This window comes from Podarcis raffonei, chromosome 1 (assembly GCF_027172205.1).
Source record: "Podarcis raffonei isolate rPodRaf1 chromosome 1, rPodRaf1.pri, whole genome shotgun sequence".
Lineage (NCBI taxonomy): Eukaryota > Metazoa > Chordata > Lepidosauria > Squamata > Lacertidae > Podarcis > Podarcis raffonei.
Window position 1 is genome coordinate 116588394 of NC_070602.1, and position 23486 is coordinate 116611879.

Genomic DNA, 23486 nt, shown 5'->3' on the forward strand with positions numbered 1-23486 from the left:
GCTTTTAACCAGCCTGTTTGCCTCATGATGAAAATATCCAAGGACCTAAACCCAAGGTTCCTTCCTTATAGTTATAGACAACTTTGTAGTTGCCTTAAGCTGCCATAAATTAACCTATGGCCCTTTTATTTCAGTCAGAGAATGTGAGGTGGGCTCAGTCCGTAGCTCAGTATCATGAGCAAGAGAAGACACTGTGTGGAGATGTGCTTCTAACAGCGGCATTCATTTCGTACGCTGGGCCATTTGCCAAACGGTATCGGCATGAGCTAGTTCAGAATCTGTGGCTGCCCTTCTTGAGAACCCAAAAGGTAGTATGCAATAAAGATGTCTTTAGTTGAAATGTTTTGGGGGAATAATTTTTGAAAACTATACATTATGCTTCTGTGTTGCCAGCAAAAAAAAAATATCAAAAAAATTCTTACAATCCTTCATTAGATAAGGAGGGGGTACACATTAAAAGTGCACGAAAACACATTTTACATGAGCAAAATATTTAACTGTTCTTAATTGTGGTAATAGAATTGGATTTTTTCTCCCCATTCAAAATAGTTCAGTAGTAATTCGGTTGCTAACACAGATCAAAATGGCATAATCCACGATACTTTTAGGGACAGTCTGACATTTTGCTACATTATTATTATTATTATTATTATTATTATTATTATTATTTCAATTTATATACCGCCCTTTATCAAAAGATCCCAAGGTGATGTACAACATTAAAACATAATAAAACATACTAGCAGAGACAGCCTAATAATAAAAAGTCATCATAATAGCAGTCTTCTCCCCCACACCTTCACAGGCCACAGATTATTTAGGCCTGGTTAAAGAGGAACATTTTTGCCTGGCACCTAAAGACATGTAATGATGGCACCAGATGAGCCTCTGTGGGGAGAGCATTCCACAACTGGGGAGCCACCACAAAAAAGGCCTTTTCTCTTGTTGTCGCCCTCCGAACCTCTCTGGGATGGGAGACACAGAGAAGGGCCTCAGATGACAAACGCAGGGTCAGGGTTGCTTCATAGGGGAGAGGGTTTTGTTTTTCTTTTTTCTTTTTAATGGCATTGTCATACACAGTGCTTTCTTTCTTAAAAATGTTTAGGGGTACTCTCATTTTGACTCAAGAAAATCACCATTTTATAGTTCAAATCGGGGGAAATAAATACAGTACATGGACAAAAGTACAAAGAACATGCATTCAAAGAACAAAGAAACTGACCAATCACCGTGCTAGATTCCAACTCCTACTTCACACATTAAACGCTCGCTTCCATCTCAGACTCAGGAAACATCGTGACAGGAAGTGAGGCTGCCATCAACAGAACTGATGATTCACTGTGCTAGAGTTAGATTAACAAAATGTTTAGGGGTATGCGTACCCCTGTGTACCCCCAGAAAAAAGCACTGGTCATTCAGGCATGTATACTGCTGCAATGCTCCTTAGGTTTTCCTGTGAAGGAAATGCAGGGTATAAAATGATAGATAGATAGATTAGATAGATAGATAGATAGATAGATAGATAGATAGATAAGCAGAGCGATCTTGATAAATATCATACAAAGAACGAACTGGCAGTCAATATATGATACACTTTGATTTCATTCTTTTTGTTTTATAAAAAAAAATTCATAAAATATATACACCGCTTGATGGTTAAAAAAACCCAATGACCCTCAAAGCAGTTTACATAAAGATAAAACAATAATATGAATGAACTCCTTTATTTTGTTTTGTTTCCTGACATGTAACATTGCAATAGCACCCATCTATGTTTGCAACATCTGCAATGGGAATTAAGAACTGCAGCGTTCTTTTTCCTCTTGGCGACCCTGCTATGCTCCTCCCTTCCCTCTCTCGCTTTCTCCATGCTACAGACATATGAGCGGTGTGATGTATTGTCACAGGGACAAGTCACTGAAACTAGGCATTTCTAAGTTAACCTTTATTATTTTAGGTTCCCATTCCAATGACTGAAGGTCTTGATCCGATCTCCATGCTGACGGATGATGCAACAATTGCTATATGGAACAATGAAGGCTTGCCTAGTGATACCATGTCCACGCAAAACGCCACTATTCTTACAAACTGCGAACGCTGGCCTCTATTGATTGACCCCCAGCACCAGGGGATCAAATGGATAAAAAGCAGATATGGCTCGGATTTGAAAGTCATCCATTTGAGTCAGAAAGGGTAAGCGCTCATTGGCAGCTGCTGCTATTAAGAGGAACAAAAACATTAGGTTTGGTATAGTATGACTGTTGATGCAATGCACTTGCTTGTTTTGCTTGTTTTAATCCGTGCTTGCTGCATGGATAAATATGCAGTGGATAAATATATCCACTGACTACAAATACACACACACACTCACTCAAAGAACCAGGGTTTGATCTAAATAACTGGTGAAAATCCCGTAACTCTCTTAATGCTCTTCCTTGTATCTTCTCCTTAGTCCCTTTGCTCTCCCTAAATCTCTCAATCTCTCTCTCTCTCTCTCTCTCTCTCTCTCTCTCTTTTGCAGGTATGTCGATGTGATAGAAGAAGCTATTGTTGCTGGAGACCCTGTTTTAATAGAAAACCTGGAGGAGTCCATTGATCCTGTTCTTGACCCTCTGCTTGGAAGGCACATGCTCAAAAAAGGAAGGTGAAGATGTGTGTGTTTATGCATGCGATTTAACTTGGGATGCAATGGGAATTTGATTCAGTTTGCATTTAAAGGCAGATTTCCTAATCTGCACGTTCTGGAACAGATTGAAACCCAGCCATACTTTAAAATTCGCACTCTTCCAGATTTTGTGACTTTGTTTTCTAGCAAAATAATGTGGGAAGGAAATGCATATGAATTGTTAAAGCGTGCGTATAAGTGCATGTACCTAGTGGAATTAACATACAGAAATGCATTAAGGGGAGAAATTGCTTTGCAAAAATATGTATATTAGACAAAACTGCAAACAGAAATGTATACACTGAAAGAAATTTTCCTTCTGCTCCTGTAAAGAATGGATCCAAACTAAGTTAGTTGCACTTAGTTCCCACTGCAATCAACCTTGTTTATTGAGCATTCATCCTGATTTGCATGTTTATACACCTTCTCATTTATCACTCATTGATTCCACACTTTTCAGTACATTTCCTCCTCACTTTCCTGTCCACAACAATTTTCTTTCTTTCTTAAAGTGGATTTGTTGTACTTGGGCGACAGAGCATTTTAATCCACTTTAATTGCACAAATTAAATTTTGGGAAAGAATTTGCAGCCATAAATAATACTGATATTCCTAGCCCTAAAAGTTAGCTCCAATTACAGCAGCTGTGAATATCTCTACTGGGCGGCTAAACCAAGAAACAAGGTTTATCCGAGTCTGGTTGCCCACAATCCCAGACGATATTGCTTCCAACCTTTTTCACTTTGTAGCCTTAATTTCCCACCTACGTCCAAATCTTGTTTGTGGGTTTGGTTGCCTGCTGGGTCTATCTTGTCTGAATAGCATCTTCACACTAGCTGAACCCTCTTTATGCTGACTATTGATCTACTGTTAAGTCAGACTTGAAATGAAAAAAGCTATCTTTAATTTCTTGCTGCCTTGGGAGCATTTGATTTCAGTGTGGGAGTCTGTGGCCTGTTGAGACCTATTGCATTGTGGTTGCAATTCTGAATTTGAATGAATGCTAAAATCTTTATGGTTTCAACTGGAGCGAATGCTACAGGTTTTTCCTTGCCTTAATTTTTCCATTTCTTCTCCTGAATGTTTTTTTATTTTCTCAGAAATACATCTATAACTAGTGGTGTTTCCCAGGGGTGCCAGTGTGGAAGGCCTGCCCCTCATTACTGTTTGCAAAATCGGAGTGTTTTTCTAGCATGTTTTTCCTTTTGCAGGTATATTAGAGTAGGAGATAAGGAGTGTAAATTTCACCCTAAATTCCGGCTCATCCTCCACACCAAACTTGCAAATCCCCATTATAAACCAGAAATCCAGGCTCAGACCACATTAATCAACTTTACTGTCACACGCGATGGTTTAGAGGATCAACTGTTGGCAGATGTTGTCAACGTGGAAAGACCTGATCTGGAACACTTTAAGGTTTGTGTATATGGGAATGTGCATCACCTCATTTAGATGATCGTGTGTCGTTTGAATGGACCAAGATACAGTGGTGCCTCGCAAGATGAAATTAATTCGTTCCGCGAGTTTTTTCTTCTTGCGAGTTTTTCGTCTTGCGAAGCACGGTTTCCCATAGGAATGCATTGAAAATCAATTAATGCGTTCCTATGGAGACCGCCTTCAGACCAGGTCCGGGGACAGCGGGGAAGACGCGCTGTGCTTCCCCGCTGTCCCCGGAGATTGCGGGGCTGGCGGTGGGGAGAAGGGCTCTTCTCCCCACCGCCAACCTTCAGAAGAGGTCCGGGGACAGCAGGGAAGACACGCTGTGCTTCTCCTCTGTCCCCGGAGCTTGCGGGGCTGGCAACGGGGAGAAGCGATCTTCTCCCCGCCGCCAGCCTTCAGAACAGGTCCGGGGACAGAGGGGAAGGCGCGCTGCACTTCCCTGCTATCCCCAGAGCTTGCGGGGCAAGCTTCGTCTTGTGAAGCAAGCCCATAGGGAAATGCGTCTTGCGAAGCGGCTAAGAAAACGAAAAACTATTTCGTCTAGCGAGTTTTTCGTCTTCCGAGGCGTTCGTCTTGTGGGGTACCACTGTACGAACAAGCCAAGATATGATCCTCCTTTCATTTGAGTGAGCAAACAAACAGAGAAGTCTTCTGTTAGCTATAGTTTATGATTCATCAAAACCTAGAAACTATGGTTAGCAGTTCTGGAGTAGTCCACTATATAAACCTATGATTTGAAGCTGGCTTAATAACCTGGCTTGTTCTGAAGATGTTAGCCATAGCTTCCTACTGTCTCGGATGATAGGTCATGTAATATATCTTGGTTTATTTGTTCCTTCCACTAAAAGAAGAGAGTGGTGGCTTTGTGCATGCCAGTGTGCCTATCTTCCTGTCCATATTCACAGTTGCATTGTTTTTTCAATGAGTGTTCAGGTAGCTAGGTGTTGCAATATAAAAAGTGCTTCTTTTCAGTCAGCTTTCATTGCATTTTTTTTAAAAAAAATGATTGCTCTGTTGATTTGCATCAATTGCTTGCTTGGATCACACTTGAAACATTTCCCCTACCAGGCAATGAAATTTTCTTTGTGGAATTAAAAAAGGGTTTGTCAACTTCCTTCTTCTATTCATGCAGAATTTTCTTATACAGTGGTACCTTGGTTTAAGAACAGCTTAGTTTATGAACAACTTGGATTAAGAACGCTGCAAACCCGGAAGGAGGTGTTTTGGCTTGTCAACTTTGCCTTGGAAGCAGAACATGTTGAGTGTGTTCCATTTGTAAATTGAGTCCCCTGCTGCTATGAGAAAGCACCCCTCGGTTTAAGAACGCTTTGGTTTACGAACGGACTCCCGGAAAGGATTAAGTTCGTAAACCAAGGTACCACTGTATTGGAGACACCACAGAAGTAATTATTCTTAACAGCAAGCCATAAATCTGGATGCCCAGCTCATAAATTTTGGGGTGGATATGGTAAAGTTTAGACCTGTTATTTTACTAATTTTTGTCTTGTTTTAAGTCTGCATAATAATATTCAGAATAAAGGTTACACTTTTACACATTTTACTTTTTTGTTATCAACCCATTGCTCAATTATTAAACCCTATAAATGGGGGATATAATAAAGTCTTGGGAAATCAGCAAGTTTTGAAGTTCAGTGATGCATACTTCCGATATTAATGGTGCTTGAATTATAGGTTTGCAACCTTACCATTTTCATTTCAGTCTGAACTCACAAAGCAGCAAAATTATTTTAAAATTGAGTTGAAAATGCTTGAAGATGAATTACTGACACGCCTTTCAGCCGCCGAGAGTAATTTCCTTGGGGATACCCTTTTGGTAGAGAGACTGGAAACAACAAAACACACAGCGGCAGAAATAGAAATTAAGGTAAAATGATCAATATGAAGTAATCACAGCCTACAACAACCATAGTCACGGAACAACGCAAAAGCAACTTTAAAATATATATGTAAAGTCATTATAACATTTCCCCCCTCATCCTACTTATGCAATTCTTAATGTTTTCTATTGGGATTTAATGAAAGTTGTAATTGCCATAATTACATTTATATAATCTATAGCACAGAATGTATATACCACTGTGTTGTAAAATTCCTGTGCAAATTATACAGCGATCACTTACAAATGAGTAAGCTTTAGTCAGAGGGAAATATTTTACTGCATTCTAAACAAAAGCTATAAAACAAAGGGAATTTAGGTGAAGTGTCGACTCTTTCCATTCTTTTTTTACACTGCATGTATAACTTTCAGTTGGAAATCAAATGTACTTTGGGTTCCTTTGTTTATCAGAAATATTACCTGTTAGCACTATTTCTCAAGAGCCTAAGTTTTCCCCCCCTCCAAGCTACAATTAAACTGAGACCATGCATTACAATAAAAAAAAAAATGTTTGCTGTTGCTAGACAATAAACTTGGCATACTAAGTAAAAACGAAAGAGGTGTGGGGGGGGAATAAAAGATTACAGTGGTACCTCGGGTTACATACGCTTCAGGTTACATACGCTTCAGGTTACATACGCTTCAGGTTACAGACTCCGCTAACCCAGAAATAGTGCTTCAGGTTAAGAACTTTGCTTCAGGAAGAGAACAGAAATTGTGCTCCGGCGGCACGGCAGCAGCAGGAGGCCCCATTAGCTAAAGTGGTGCTTCAGGTTAAGAACAGTTTCAGGTTAAGTACGGACCTCCGGAACGAATTAAGTACTTAACCCGAGGTACCACTGTATTGGAACCAAATGCAGGTGAAGAGAATGTCTTCAGTTTCTGGCTCTCATTAAAACTGTCAACACCAACAGCGATCGTGTGCCAACAAGGGCAGGGAAGACACTACAAAACGAGGGGCTGCAGGTGAACATGAAAGCAATAAAAGTGTGATTCTAGTACTATGGCTTGAAATTAATTTCAGTCATTCTGATGCACATCAGTGAATATTTGGTGCTGTCAGAAAACGTAAGAATAGCAACATGGTTAAGAAACCACTGCATTTTTTAAAAAGTTGGCAACCACTTTGAATCACATCTCTTTCTACCAGTGTCATGCAATTGCCGTTTACAAGCAATTATCAATAATAAATTTGACATAAAAGTGGCAGTGTGTTATATCTAGAAATGGAATGTCCTATATATGGCTTTTATTAGGGTTGGGTGCTTGTGTAACAAGATATGGCTGCTCCCCTCTGCAGCCCTCTGCGTGCCCAAGGAATTTGCTTTTATGTAATTATGTGAGCAAAATAAATATTATAAGTCCAACCTTGTACTTCCCTATCACCTCTAAGGATATAGTATCAGCGGGTCTAAATTGGAACTTGGGCCTCCTTTAATAACAACAACAACAACAACAACAACAACAACAACAACAACCTACAGTCTGGGCAGCTTCCAACATATACAAAAAACATAAGTAAAGGTAAAGGTACCCCTGCCCGTACGGGCCAGTCGTGACCGACTCTGGGGTTACACGCCCATCTTCGCTTAAGAGGCCAGGGGCCAGCGCTGTCCAAAGACACTTCCGGGTCACGTGGCCAGCGTGACGAAGCTGCTCTGGCGAGCGCAGCACACAGAAACACCGTTTACCTTCCCGCTATAAAGCGGTACCTATTTATCTACTTGCACTTAAGGGTGCTTTCAAACTGCTAGGTGGGCAGGAGCTGGGACCGAACGATGGGAGCTCACCCCGCCGCGGGGATTCAAACCACCAACCATACGATCGGCAAGTCCTAGGCACTGAGGTTTTACCCACAGCGCCACCCGCGTCCCTCTCACACACAAAAAACATAATAAAAACATAATAAAACATTAAACTTAAAAAAACTTCCCTATACAAGGCTGCCTTTAGATGTCTTCTAAAATTTGTATAGTTACTTATCTCCTTGGCTTGGGGCTGTCACATAACTTCATACCCACCAGAATTTTTCTGATGAAAATAGGGACGTCCTACCATACCTTCCAACATTTATCTGATCGAAATAGGAACATCCTAAAGCAGCGGTTCTCAACCTGTGGGTCCCCAGATGTTGTTGGACTACAACTCCCATCATCCCTGAGCTCTGGCCTTGCTAGCTAGGGGTGATGGGAGTTGTAGTTCAACAACATCTGGGGACCCACAGGTTGAGAAAGGCTGTCTTAAAGAAAAACGGGATATTCCGAGATAAAATCAGAAACTGGGATGGCTTCTCTAAATCCGGGACTGTCGCTGGAAAATTGGGGTACTTGGAGGGTCTAACCTAGTCAGACTTAACTACTAGCTCCCTCCCTTCCCCTCCCCTCCCTTCCCTGTCTTCTTCCTTCCCAACAGATTCTCATACAGAGGTTCTCTAGACACGTTTCTCCACGTGTGTTGCTCTCTTAAATAACTGCATTAATTCTTTGCTCATACCAAAATCCTTTACTTCCACTATGTTCTCTTCTACCTTGAAAAATGGTACTCTATTTCTCTTGTCTTCCAAATGCCACCCAGTCAGTTGTTTTTAACCTATAGGTTCAAAGGAGTGCAGTAGAAAATGATATCACTCATTGTTCTGAATTCTGGGGTGCCAGCTACACCCCTTGCCTTCATACTTGTTGTCCCCTCCTCAGTACCAGCAAGTTCTGAGTTTCATCATATTAACTATCTGATGATTTGTAGGGTTTTGGGGTGGGTGTGTTTTTTTAACTACAACCAACTGGTTGTATGTTCCAGGTAATGGAAGCCAACATCAATGAAGTCAAGATCAACGAGGCCCGTGAACATTACCGCCCAGTAGCAGCAAGAGCCTCGCTTCTCTACTTCCTCATGGATGAGCTCAAGAAAATCAATCCAATGTATCAGTTCTCACTCAAGGTTACTATTCAGGAAGAAATCAATATGTTGTTTTTTTGTGCCGCTGTTTTAATCTAGCATCACTATTGGCTTACAAGCTTGTCTGTCTCCCCTCACAGGCATTTAATGTCGTATTTCACAAAGCGGTGCAACGAGCAGAACCTTCCAACAATGTGAAAGAGAGGGTCAACAACCTGATCGACTGTGTAACCTACTCTACTTTTATTTATATCAGTCGCGGGCTATTTGAGAGAGACAAGCTTACTGTCACGGCCCAAGTAGCTTTCCAGGTAGGCTGGTTTTCTTAGTCAGCGTGCAGACAATAGAAGACGTTAGAGCCACTGTCATCCATGCAGAGATGGAGGGACGGACCTGTGGTCCTCTAAATGTTGTTGGCTGCCAAGTCCCATCAACCCAGCTAGCATGGATGGTGGTCATGGGTTTTGTAGTCCAGCTGCTTTTGGAGGGGCCCATTTCCCCATCCCTGGTGCACATGGCTATTTTGGAATGTATTTCAATGCTTCAGGTGTCAACCTGATCCCAAGCCTTTTAAGAGTGTAGGGCAGGGGTCAGCAACCTTTTTCAGCCGTGGGCCAGTCCACCATGCCTCAGACGTGGTGGTGGGCCGGACTATTTGGGGGAGCGGATGAACAAATTCCTATGCCCCACAAATAACCCAGAGATGCATTTTAAATAAAAGGACACATTCTACACATGTAAAAACACGCTGATTTCCGGACTGTTCATGGGCCGGATTGAGAAGGCCTTAGGTTGCCTAACCCTGGTGTAGGGTGTCTTGTGAAGGTTACCCAGCACTGCTAGCCATACAGGGCGACAAATCTTCTATCAATGACTTACCTCATTGAGCCAGTGGTGGTGTAGTGGTTAAGAGCAGTAGACTCGTAATCTGGTGAACCGGGTTCGCTTCCCCGCTCCTCCATCTGCAGCTGCTGGGTAACCTTGGGCTAGTCACACTTCTCTGAAGTCTCTCAGCCCCACTCACCTCACAGAGTGTTTGTTGTGGGGGAGGAAGGGAAAGGAGAATGTTAGCCGCTTTGAGACTCCTCAGGGTAGTGATAAAGCGGGATATCAAATCCAAACACTTCTTACCTTAACTAAGGTACCTGTCAGCATTTCTGCTTCTCACACACTTTGGACAGTAAAATCTTTTTGTGCTCAAGGCTGCTATTCAGGCTTATTTCTGTCATGGGCCCTGGTCTCTTGACCAAAGTTTTATTCCACAGCTTTTGGGGTGATCACCTTCACCATGCATGCAGAGTCGTCCGTCCCCCCCCCCAATTGAGCTCACTAACAGTAAACAAACACATTTATGAGATTTAGGCCCACATCAGCACAGCTATACCTCACCGCCATGGGGCTCGCAGAATCAGAGTTATGCAACACAGAGAACTTTTGCAAGTTAGCAAGTATAATGCCTCCTCCTTTTTGGCCGTGCTGCATCTGCTATTGTTGTGCACTGAATAAATTTGGACCTGCTTTCCATATATATTTTTCTGTAGCACGGAGGCAGCTGATCCCAGCCCTTTTATTGCGTATTATTTATCATTGGACCAGAGAGCTAGCTAATGCTCATAGATGCCTTAGATCGTGCTATAATCTTTCCCCCTTCTATTATCTAATACTGAATATAAACACATGCCATGTTAAGGTTAGGAACAGATGGCACTTCTGTTACACGAAGAAGAAATGGGGGTGAAAGAGCAAGAAAGTTGGTGGGGAACCTAAAAAAAACTTCCCTTTTTAGCTTACCAGGATCTATTGTGTCAGCCTCTTGTTATTACAGTTAGCTGCAACTCCGTATTGTTATAGAAGAGATGCTACAAGCTGAAGAAAAAGATGCTGCCCTTAAAATCCTTTGCTGGGTTTTAGCAGGGTTTCTTTGCATCCCAACAAAACATTAGGAAGTATTAGAAAATGCCAGCAAGGTGTCACAGTCAAAGTCCTCCCCACATCCTCAGATAGATTTAACGGCAAGGGTGCCTTCCTTTAAAAATAATAATAATTTAAACACACTTATCTGTGTGCCTGGGATAATAAAGCTGTCTCGAGAGAGTCCCTTTAGAACCCTGAGATTAACGCTAGAAAGGAGCTTTTGCTGAAATTCCTTCAAGGCCACTCAAATATTCAGTGTTTACTGCTCACAAAATATTTGCTGTTTATGTCTCATTCTTTCTCTCCAGCTTTCCCTCTCCCCTCAAAACATTTTAAAGGAAACAACTGTTGTTGTTGTTTTAAAGAAACAGCATTTCCCTCACCCATGCTCAGTCTACACCTTCTGTACCAACCACCACAGCCCTTCCCGCAAATGGCTTGTGTCATGATAGATTTGAAGACGGAGATGAAAGCAACAGTACTCTGAATAGTCTAATTTGTTTGAAGGAAATAAAGCTCTTGTAAGGCATTCCCAAGAGGATCCGCCTCCCTGCGACTGTTTTTCTTCCTCCTCTTCTTTTTTCCTTTTTGAAGCAGTGTGTAATCTGGTGCATTTCAAAAGCGAAGCATCTTCTATTCAGAAGTAGCTGCGGAAGTCTTGCTTGCTTTTCCTGGGAACAATAAAATTCGTCATAAATGCCCCTGTGCCCCTTCCATGTCCCCATTCCATTTGTTTCAAAGGGCAGCTGCACTCAGCAGCCAATCATCGCGTTCCGTTCGTTTTCCATTTTGATTGCTGGCATTTGTGCAGCTACTTTGACTCTCCTCAACACGTTCCAAAAGTACGTTGCAAATGTTGATGCAGAAATGATGTTGCCCTTTCATGGAGCACTTTTTTTAAATGAACAAACCACCGAAGAGCATTTAGGAGGCTGGTCTTGCTTTGTAATAATGGAGAGTTGCCACCAGAAACTTTTGCTTGCTCTGAATAGTTCTTCAAAATGCTGCAGTCAGAAAAAGAAAAGAAAGTTCTTGAACATGACTGGACCTGAGCTATAAATACAGAAGATAAAGCGAGAAAGCACCAATGCAAACTTAGAAGAAACCTCTAAATGATTAGAGAGCACTGGAGACCTCTAGATGCATGATATTATTACTATTATTATTATTATTATTATTATTATTATTATTATCAAATTGGATCATCCTTGGCACTGTAAAGACAATACACTCCATTCTCTGTAGCTCCCCAGATACTCTCAAATCACATTGCAAAAGAATATTTAGATGGTATAGGGCACAAAATATATTTTGTGGTAACACTGAAGAAGATTTTATTTGAAATATATTGGGCCTAATGAATAATATTCTCCACACATTGAGCTTTGCTGAGCTATAATATTGTCATTGTACAACCTGCCTTTCTGTCCTTTTTATAGTACCCCAAAGCGTCACATTGGCTTTAGCCAGTGAGGTCCAATAAGAAAGGCTCTTTTTCTTGACAGATGCCTTACCTACATTCCAGCATATTTACAAGGATGCTCCATCATCCCTTCTTCTATACTCTCAATACAATGCATCAGTCTATAACAGGCATAGGCAAACTCGGCCCTCCAGATGTTTTGAGACTACAATTCCCATCACCCCTGACCATTGGTCCTGTTAGCTAGGGATGATGGGAGTTGTAGTCCCAAAACATCTGGAGGGCCGAGTTTGCCCATGCCTGGTCTATAATGTGGCCACACTAGGAAAACAATTCCCATCACCACTGACCACTGGTCCTGTTAGCTAGGGATGATGGGAGTTGTAGTCCCAAAACATCTGGAGGGCCGAGTTTGCCTATGCCTGGTCTATAATGTAGCCACACTAGGAAGACTGGGTTCTGCTCTTCTCACTGTATCTCAAGGATGATATTGCCAAATGGGAAAAGTTTTAAGAAAATGCAAGCAAAATTATCATGGGTCTGGAACAACTCCCCTGTGAGGTAGGCTCGGAACAAATGGGACTTTCCAATTTAGGGGGGGGGGGAGGCAACCAAAGTATGTTGGTTCGTAAAATTATGCATTATGTAGAGAAAGTAGGCAAAAGGATGTTTTTCTCCTGCTTTTTCTCGTGATACTAGAACTCAGGATGATCCAATGAATCTGAATGTAGGGAGATTGCGGATGGATGAAAGGAGGTGTTTCTTCACCCAGTGCATAGTTAGACTATGGTGTTCACTTGCACAAGATGTAGGGATGTGGTAATAATGGGTTAGTACAAGTGGGGAGAGTGCTGGGTGCTAATTACCGTATTTTTTGCTCTATAAGACTCACTTTTTCCCTCCTAAAAAGTAAGTGGAAATGTGTGTGTGTGTTATGGAGCGAATGCCAGCTGCACAGCTTGTTGGCTGTTTGCAGTTTAGTAGCGCAGAGAGCTTGCTGGGGAGACCATGCATTAAAAAGAAAGGACTCAAAAATAACTTAAACTAGGTTTTAATAACAAAAACAAAAACTCCTTTTACACTAAATACATTAACAACCAAACCAGACCCAACCACCAACCCATCCCCCAGGGTAATGGGAGAGCTAGGTGCTGCTCCTTATATACTACACCCAAATGCTGACACACCTTAATCAAATACAACTCAGCAGCACCTGCTGTGCTTCACAGCTGTAAAGCTGGGTCTCGTTATCTTACTCTGGCCCTTGCTCTGGCCCCTTAAAGACATACACATCGGGTGCAACAATGATGAACCTTTACATTTAAATAAACCATTCAACATTTCCCCTGCGGTTCATCATTGTGGAACAAAAACATAAAGCATACTTTGTACATGTCTTTCAAAACAGAATGTCCACGTTGTGATGCATCTTTTAACAAAAGCTTAACTGTTTCAAATTTTACGCTTGGTGAATAACACAAATCATAATCTTCACCTGTAATTTGTTGAGAACCCTAGCAACTATCTAGCCTTGTACCTTACAACTTCATTTTTGTCATTCATTTTAACTCTATAAACCCATTTTGAATCAATAAGTCTCATATCTGGGGTTTGTGGTACAAGAGACCAAGTGTTATGCTCTTTTAAAGAAGCTATCTCAGAGTTCATAGCTTTATACCAATTTGCAGCTTGTTGCTTAGGTAATTTCTGAACATCATTGTAGCTTTTTGGCTCAAAAACTGCCTTACTGGCATACACAGTATTAAAATGTTCATCTGCAAAACGTTGTGGCTTCTGCCTCTTTCTATCTGAACGTCTTAGTCCAGAAGGAGAGTCAGACTCCTCAGACTTAATGGGACTAAGTGAACCACTAGTTTCAGGTTGTAAATCATTGTCAGATTGAAGAGATGCCTGTAGGCTAAGCTCACGGTCAGAAAACTCAAGAGAATCTAACCTCCCCTTGGGTGCCTGTGACTTTAAATCATCAAACAAATCAGATTCAACAGACTTTTTGTCTTTTTCCATTAATTCAGAAGCACCATTTCCTGCTGCTGCTGCTTCTTCCTCTTCTTCCTCAGTATTATCTATACCATCAGTATCTTGGAAGACAGCAACTCCATTCCAATTTACAGTTTGTATCATGCTTCTGGTAATATGAAATTTGCCAGTTGCTGGTATGTAAATTCTGTACGCCCCCTGCTGGTAGCCCATTAATTTTCCCTGGACACTACGTTCACCCAATTTCTGCTTAGCGGGATAATGCATAATTACATCTGAACCCCAAATGCGTAGGTATTTCAGATTAGGGCGTTTTTTAAACAGCTTCTCATAGGGGGTGACATCTAAACCAGAATGATAACTGCGATTTCTAACATGACAAAACGCATTAAGCGCTTCAGCCCAAAAGTCTTTGGGCAGATTAGCATCGTGCAGATACGTTTTAACCCCTGCCTGTAGGTCACGCTGCACAACTTCAACAAGCCCATTTTGCCAGGGACTTCGGGGGCAAGATAACTCATGAGTAGTCCCCTGCGCTTCCAGGAATTTCTCAAAATCCTCAGAAACAAATTCTCCACCCCGGTCAGAAAACAGGTTCTTAATAGGTTTGTTAAAGTGCGTTTTTACCCAGTTGCAAAAAACTTTGTACTTCTCAAATGCTTGGGACTTCTCAGCTATTGCATAAGTCCAACAATATCTACTATACTGGTCTATCAGGGTAAGCCAGTACTTAGAACCTCCTAATGATGGTGGGAGTGGCCCAACTAAATCACAATGTACACGCTCAAATGGCTCAGTTACTTTCCTATCTGAGCACCTACCCTTGCGTGCAACCTTAATCTTATTCTTGCAACAGGATAGACATTGCATAAAGAATTTACATGGTTTTAAGTTGAGGCCATTAACAATATTCTTTGTCTTAATTACATCAGCAAAATTCAGGTGTCCCAGAATTCTGTGTGCTTCATGGACACACCCGGAATGAGGCCTTACATTCCTCAACCCCTGGCTTGACTGTGCTGCTCTGCAGTTTATAGGCAATTGTGAGTAGGTGCGAAAATACAGTCTATATAAACCATCAGATTCCCGGGCATATAATAGACGTTTGTTCCCATCGAAAAACTCACACATTGACTTTAAGAAACGCACAGTTATGCCTTGACGAGCAAAGCACCTTACTGACAATAAATTGTCCACTGACGGGCAGTAAATGCAGTTCGCTATTGTAATGTTTAAAGAGTCAAGTTTAACAGTACCCCTGCCAAGCGACTGCAAGACTTGTGAATTGGCTAAATGTACATTACCAATTTCCTCTTCGAAAGAAATAAACAAGCTTCGATCGTTGCAAATATGCTGAGATGCTCCTGAGTCCACAACAAAAGACTTCCACTTGGCACGTTTAAGTCTTTTACGATCTGTTGTCCTAGCATGGAAAACTCGCGGCTCGTTTCTGTCTCTACTATACAATGTCGGCTGCTGGGCTGACGACCGTGACTGACGAACAGAAACAGGCTTGGGAGTACTTTGCTTTCTTTTGGATCTGCAGTCCTTTGCAAAATGTCCTTGCTTATTGCAGAACCAACAACGCTTTGCTGCTTTAAATGCAGTTGTATCACCACAGGTTTGCATATGGCGTTCCTCATTACTTCTGGAAATAGGAGTGCTTATGGCACAAGCCTCCCTTCTGTCCAACTCGCCCATTAATCTTGCCGTCACCCCTTCCACAGTTAATTGTGCTGGTGGAACGGCAGATATCTGGCTAGCTATACCATCAAAGTCCTCATTAAGGGAACATAGAATGATAAAAACATACTGAATATCAGGTATCTCCATGTCCCTTCGAATTAATTCGCAGCGTATTGCCTCCAGACGTCTCAAGTGTGCTGCCAAATCACCACCAGGCTGCAACTTCGTCTGGTACAACTGCTTGAAAAACGTCAATGCAGATGCTGACTCTTTTCTAACATGCACTGCTGCAAGACTGTCCCACATTTCTTTGGCAGTTTTCTTATTTCTTATATAGACTACTTGCTGGTCACTGACTGCCAAATTAATTATCGCCCTGGCTTTTGCATCTCCTTTTGACCAAGCATTAGTCACAGGGTCAGGAGGGTCATCAGTTACATAGGTCCATACTTCTCTAGAGGTCAAAAGCGCCTCCACCCGAAAAGACCATAAACTATAGTTCTCATCTGTTAGCTGTGGGAAGACCAGAGCCTTCTCAGCTTCAGGAACCCGGTCAACCATTCTGGAACTCTTCCAGACCCACAGAACTACACTAACAGGAGAAGGAGCTTTCAAACCTTTCTCAGAGTCCAAAAATATGCAGTCATCCACTCAGCAGCTGGGCCCATAACCAAAGATGTTGGCTGTTTGCAGTTTAGTAGCGCAGAGAGCTTGCTGGGGAGACCATGCATTAAAAAGAAAGGACTCAAAAATAACTTAAACTAGGTTTTAATAACAAAAACAAAAACTCCTTTTACACTAAATACATTAACAACCAAACCAGACCCAACCACCAACCCATCCCCCAGGGTAATGGGAGAGCTAGGTGCTGCTCCTTATATACTACACCCAAATGCTGACACACCTTAATCAAATACAACTCAGCAGCACCTGCTGTGCTTCACAGCTGTAAAGCTGGGTCTCGTTATCTTACTCTGGCCCTTGCTCTGGCCCCTTAAAGACATACACATCGGGTGCAACAATGATGAACCTTTACATTTAAATAAACCATTCAACACAGCTATCCCAGAAGCCAGAACAGCGAGAGGGATTGTTGCTTTCACTGCACAGCGATCTCTCTTGCTGTTCTGGCTTCTGAGATTCAGAATATTTTTTTTCTTGTTTTCCTCCTCCAAAAACTAGGTGCATCTTGTGGTCTGGTGCGTCTTAGAGAGCGAAAAATACAGTATGTCCTGCTTTTTATGGGCTTCCCATTGACATCTGGCTAGCCACTGTGAAAACAGTAGGCTGGACTAGATTAACCTTGGCCTGATCCTGCAGAGTTCTTTTTAAATTCTTAACCCACAGGCTTATGAGTCAACACTATCCCCTCACCTATCTTCTCGTAAATTCCTTACATCACCTGATCTTTAAAATAAGCCTTTGCCTGAACGATAATGCAATCCTGCTTTACCTCTGTTTTCTATTCCATCCTCTCAGGATCATGCTAGGAATCAGCCACGTCTTCTTGCAAGACTGGTATTTTTAAAAATAAATGACCAAGGGTGGCGAAAAACCAGGGTGTTATGAGTTGAATAGGATCAAAAAGGCAGCAATCTAATTGGTCTTAGAACAATAGGATTCAGAATGCAGCAGTCTGATTGGTCCTAGAACAGTAGGATCCAGAATGCAGCAGTCTGATTGGTCCTAAACAATAGGATCCAGAATGCAGCAGTCTGATTGGTCCACAGGAGCCACCCAATCCAGCTCCAGGTGGAAGTGAATCTGCAACCTGATTGGCCTACAGGAGAATCCCAGAATTAGCCAATCACGTGGGGCCCATTGTGTAAATAATATATATAAGGCAGACATTCTGGGGGGAACTTCCATTCCTCCTCACCACTATGAGCTGAATAAAGAGCATGAAATCCACTCTTGACTCCGAGTATATTTCACAGACTGAGGCCATGGGGTGGGGTGGGGTAGTACCTTTAACCCTTTGTTCCCACTGTGGCAGAATCGGAATCCCCCTGCGGCAAGTGCCTATTATTTGTAGTGAAAGGGAAGTTCCCAAAGGCTTGGGTAGATTCCCATTGGGACCACAGCAGGGACAAAGGATTGATGTTTTCTCCTTTCCTCCATGCTAGCCTTCCCATTGTACATCAGCTATTCATTAAAAAAAAAAATCAGCCACTCAAGGGCTAAAGATGTGAATAATGTTGTATCTGAGGCCAATTTTATATGGTACTTTTCCCAGCATGGAAAGAATTAAGCAACATAGATAAAATATAGTACGTAGCACACTTCTGAGATGTTTGGAGATACTTGAGAAGTTTCATGTCCATTTTTAACTGGCCTTTCCTCCCCCGACGTTTTCTCCGACTTTAAAAAACCCAAAACTTTTCTCATTATTTGTTTTTAGCTCTTGCTTATGAATAAAGAGATTGATGCCCGCGACCTAGATTTCCTTCTGAGATTTAATATTGACCACAGTTATAACAGCCCTTTGGATTTCCTCTCCAATTCCACCTGGAGCGCAATTAAGGTGCAGTATTCATGCAACTCGAAATATTTTGCATATTTCGAAGGGTGGGGGAGCTTTGCCATCCGAAGTGTTTTTACAAAAAACACTCAGTGCTTTTGGCTCTCATTTAGACAATGAGCTTCATGGATGAATTCCGTGGCTTGGATAAAGACATAGAAGGATCTCCAAAACGATGGAAAAAAGTGGTGGAGTCAGAATGTCCCGAGAAAGAGAAGTTTCCACAAGAATGGAAGACCAAAAGTTCCCTCCAGAAACTGATTATGATGAGAGCCTTGAGGCCAGATCGGATGACTTACGCTGTCAGGTTAGATTATGTAGACTAACTGTTAGAATGCATTAGGAGCAGAGCTGTGGGCTGGGCTTGATTTTGAGCAAAAGCAAGACATGATGAAATGCTGTGCTGTTGAGAGAATGTCTTTCTTTATAGCTTGGAAATGCTATTTTCCCCCGAGGCATGATTAGCTGCAACTCCTCATTGCAGGAACTTCGTTGAGGAGAAACTTGGGAGCAAATATGCAGAGGGACGTAAGACTGACTTTGCAAAATTGTTTCAAGAGAGCGGGCCTGCTTTGCCAATAATTTTCATTCTATCTCCCGGAGTTGACCCACTGAAAGATGTGGAATCTTTAGGTAAGGCTGTTTATTTTCATTTGTTAAGCGAACATCTTTATTACTGCGTGAGAACTTGGGGCTACTGGCTCTGTTACAACAGCACCACAGAAAAGCAAACTTTCATAACAGTGTAGGAACATAGGAAGTTGCCTTGCACTGAGTCCGACCGCTGAGTTCCTATAGCTCAGTATTGCCCTCCTTGGCTAGCACTCCAGGGTTTCAAGCAAGAACTGTTTTCTAGCCTTATCTAGAGATGGCGGGTACCAAACTGAGACTTTCTGCATTTACCCCAACACTAGCTATGCGCCACTACTGCTGCCTCCAGCACTCCTGCAATGGTTTTATGGAGTGGGGGATATATTTACTGGGACAGAGCCATGGCTCCCTGGGATCTCGAAGCCCCACTCGTCCATGAAGCTCACTGGGTGACCTTGGCCCAGACGCCATCTCTTAGCCTAACCTACCTTATAGGGTTGCTGTGAGGATGAAATGGTGAGGAGAACCATGTTGTTCCACCAGGCATGTCGGCTTGCCTCTGCCATTGACGGAGCCAGAGCCACACGATTTATGCGAACAGGTTCTGTAGTGTGTGCATGCTATGTACTGAGTTGAATAGGATCCAAAAGGCAGCAGTCTGGTTGGTCCCAGAACAATAGGATCCAGAATGTAGCAGTCTGATTGGTCTTACAACAATAGGATCCAGAATGCAGCAGTCTGACCGGTCCTAGAACAATAGGATTTAGAATGCGCAGTCTGATTGGTCCTAGAACAATAGGATTCAGAATGCGCAGTCTGTTTGGTCCTAGAACAATAGGATTCAGAATGCAGCAGTCTGATTGGTCCTAGAACAATAGGATCCAGAATGCAGCAGTCTGATTGGCCCACAGGAACCACCCAATTCAGCTCCAGGTGGAAGGGAATCCGCAACCTGACTGGCCTACAGGAGAATCCTGGAATTAGCCAATCACATGGGGCCCATGATGATAGGAATTGTCGTCCCAAAACATCTGGAGGGCTGAGTTTGCCTATGCCTGAATAAGAGTGACAATATTGCTCCTATGCAATGAACTTTTGAGACCTGATCTTCTTCTTTTTTAAAGCATAGTTCTGGGGGGGGGGGAGGAAACCCTTCTTATCCATCCATATGGGTGTCAAGGTATTGCTGCAGTAATTGATGATAATCCTCCTGGCAGCCAGCATGAAGATATCCTGCAGCTGGAAGGCACCCTAAAAGCTGTCTTTGCAAAGCAGGCAGCCTTGCCTTTGTCACCTGACACTGGCTGCATTCGAAGCTACATGGTTTCCATTTATATCTTTTAAAAACACTGGTGCTGATGGTAATAGGCCACCATCTGTTCATGACTCGTTCTGGAAGGATGCAGTAGCATAGCAGAGATTTGTACCGGCATAAACCTGATGTCTTGTCAGTGCTGGTTTGCACTTTCAAAGGTGCACAAGTTATGTCTTTATGCCTATCACCTACAGAAGGCAAATGCTGTATTTGTTGTGGGTAGTGTTTATGGTTTGTATTTTAACATTTATTTGTTTTCTGTTTTAAAAAAGCACATTAAAAAATTTTATGTTTGCACTAAATTTGCTTTTCTTTACCTATAATGCAGTTTTGTACAGACAGGATACCTTCCTTGATTTTAGTTTTGCATAATTTAGGCACTTACCTTAGTGTACCAGCGACCACATTAGGGCTTATTTCTAAGGAGGCATGTATAGGATTGCAATGTTAGATAGACGTCAATATTTAAATTTGCCATGCAGAAGGTATAAGTGTGGCCTTGTACATTAACACCATTTATTTCCATGGTTTTCACTGTGGACACAGTGATCTTGTATCCATAGGAACATGCCCACAGTTCAGTGTGTTGGAGAAGGCAACACATATGTACTTTTTAAAATCCTTATGAAGCCTAAGGAGTTGCCTTATACTAAGGGAGGCCATTGGTCTGTTGAAGTATTATCTACTTCAGAGATTTCTGGGCTCCAGCCACCATGGCCAATGATCAAGCATAATGGGGAGTTGTATTCCAATAGACTCTGAAGGGCATCATGAGGTTTACTCAGGCCACAACCCTCTACAGTCTCAGGCAAGAGGGCCTTTCCCAGCCTGAGAGGAACCAGGGGCTGAACCTAGGACCTTTTTGCATGTAAATCACTGAACTATGGACCCTGCTCTTTCTCAAAGTGATATCTGAAGGAGCGTCTCCACCCCCATCATTCAGCCCGGACACTGAGGTCCAGCTCCGAGGGCCTTCTGTGGCAGTTCCCTCCCTGCAAGAAGTGAGGTTACAGGGAACCAGGCAGAGGGCCTTCTCGGTAGTGGCACCCACCTGTGCACTGGCCGTCAATCAGATGTCCAGCCGATAAACAACTATTTGACTTTTAGAAGACATCTGAAGGCAGCCATCAGTTCAGGGAAGTTTTTAATGCTTGATGTTTTATTGTGTTTTTTAATATTTTGTTGGGAGCCACCCAGTCAGACGGGCAGAATAATAATAATAATAATAATAATAATAATAATAATAATAATACATATTGTACAATCGTGTCATCATGTTACTGTGTCCAGCAACAAGCGAAAGGCTGAGCCTTCTGACGTTTAGAAATTTGAAAATTGTGGTGTTAATATAAAAGAAGCGAGAGAGAATGCAGGATGTCACCAATTGAACTCGATCGGAAACACTCCTGTGGGTTGTGGGAAGCATGGATTGCAACAGAACTGTGTATGCAGGCGCACACAGAGAGCGTCTTAGAATAAGGGGTGGGGGTTTAGTTACATTCTCCTCTGTGCAACATAATATTTTTTTCCAAAAAGCACATGCTCTCTCGCATTTCCTGGGGCTGCATTGTTCTGTTTAGGGAGCAAGCTTGGCTTTACCATTGATTCGGGGAAGCTTCAGAACGTGTCTCTGGGTCAAGGGCAAGAGGCCATAGCTGAGATGGCTCTGGAAAAGGCATCGAAAGAAGGCCACTGGGTTATCCTCCAAGTAAGTCTAATCCCTTCATTGCACCGATTTTGCAATATAGTGCTGTCCGTTGGTTTAGAAATAATGTATGCACAGCTCAGATTGTAGCAGCTTCCTCTTAAGGCTCTTCTCCAAACAAGGGCGCATGGGTGGGGAGGGAACTTATCACTTAACCTTTAGGTGTGTATATTTGCATAGCCTATAGTAGCATTAATTTCAGTATGAAAATACGAGCAACTGCAGCAACTGCTTTGTGTGGCAGGGAGAGTTATCAAGATACTTTCTCTAACGTTCCCTATCTGATTTACTAATTTATTATCTTCTCATATATATATATATATATATATATATATATATATATATATATATATATATATATATATATATATATATATATATATATATATATATATATATATATACACTCCCTTAGTTAATATATGTGTAGAAGAATGTATTGTTACTCTTTATAATCAGATGAATAGAGACAAACAGAGAAGATTGCGGTCATTATTGTGCTAAATAGACGGATTTGAGGTCTTGTGGTGGGGTGGGTTTCTTTCATTATTTTTTTAGCACCCTCAAAATATTGTGCTTCGGCAAACTGCTTTGTTTGGCTCGTTATCAATAAAATGTTTCATATTTCAAATCAATAGCTCACTGGGAAGCCTCTTTTCTTCTTCCCTGTAGAATATTCATCTTGTTGCAAAGTGGCTTGACACATTAGAGGAATTACTGGAGAAGCACAGTGGAGGAAGTCACTCAGCCTATCGTGTTTATATGAGTGTTGAACCTGCCCCCACCCCCAAAGAGCATGTAATTCCACAGGGAATCTTGGAAAACTCTATTAAAATAACCAATGAGCCACCAACCGGGATGCTGGCTAATCTTCACGCTGCATTGGATAATTTTGACCAGGCAAGTAAAAATATCACTTGAATGGATCAGCCACAAAAAAATTAGATTATTAAACATATTATTTTGAAACCACATGGTTGTTGAAGAGAGCTGCTGCAGATTATAAAACGGAGTATACCCTCATCACTCTCCTCAATAGTGTTGGAAAACCTAGATTGACAAATTTATTTACAAAAATAGTTCTCTGGCATAAATGCATGCATATCCCTACTGCGTGCAGCTAAGTACTGCCATTGGTCTAAGCTGCTTTTGAAAAATTATTCTTTGCAGGGTGGGCTATACTATTTGTGCAATGTTTTGTAAATTACTGGTACTCTATTGCTGACACTGTAGCAGCAGCTTGACATAGTTTATTTGAATTCACAGTAGAGATATTTACTGAAAATATCCGACCATGAAAACTATATGAAGAAATAAAACTTGGGCTGCATATATATATATATATATATATATATATATATATATATATATATATATATATATTCTTTTTCCTACTTGGGGACTTCCCTGGCTTTTTTCTGGCCCACATAGGACCA

General features: G+C 41.9%; 1 protein-coding gene across 1 annotated transcript in view; it reads left to right on the plus strand.

Moving 5' to 3' along the window:
• Window positions 1–23486, plus strand: part of LOC128398345 (dynein axonemal heavy chain 11-like) — a 221952-nt gene that overhangs the window by 171720 nt on the left and 26746 nt on the right. The window contains exons 48-59 of the mRNA XM_053359350.1: window positions 135–308; window positions 1958–2193; window positions 2522–2644; window positions 3877–4081; window positions 5826–5990; window positions 8799–8939; window positions 9038–9208; window positions 18320–18442; window positions 18553–18746; window positions 18924–19072; window positions 21926–22053; window positions 22723–22950. Coding sequence (XP_053215325.1) covers window positions 135–308; window positions 1958–2193; window positions 2522–2644; window positions 3877–4081; window positions 5826–5990; window positions 8799–8939; window positions 9038–9208; window positions 18320–18442; window positions 18553–18746; window positions 18924–19072; window positions 21926–22053; window positions 22723–22950 — 2037 coding nt within the window. The remainder of the gene's footprint in view (window positions 1–134; window positions 309–1957; window positions 2194–2521; window positions 2645–3876; window positions 4082–5825; window positions 5991–8798; window positions 8940–9037; window positions 9209–18319; window positions 18443–18552; window positions 18747–18923; window positions 19073–21925; window positions 22054–22722; window positions 22951–23486) is intronic.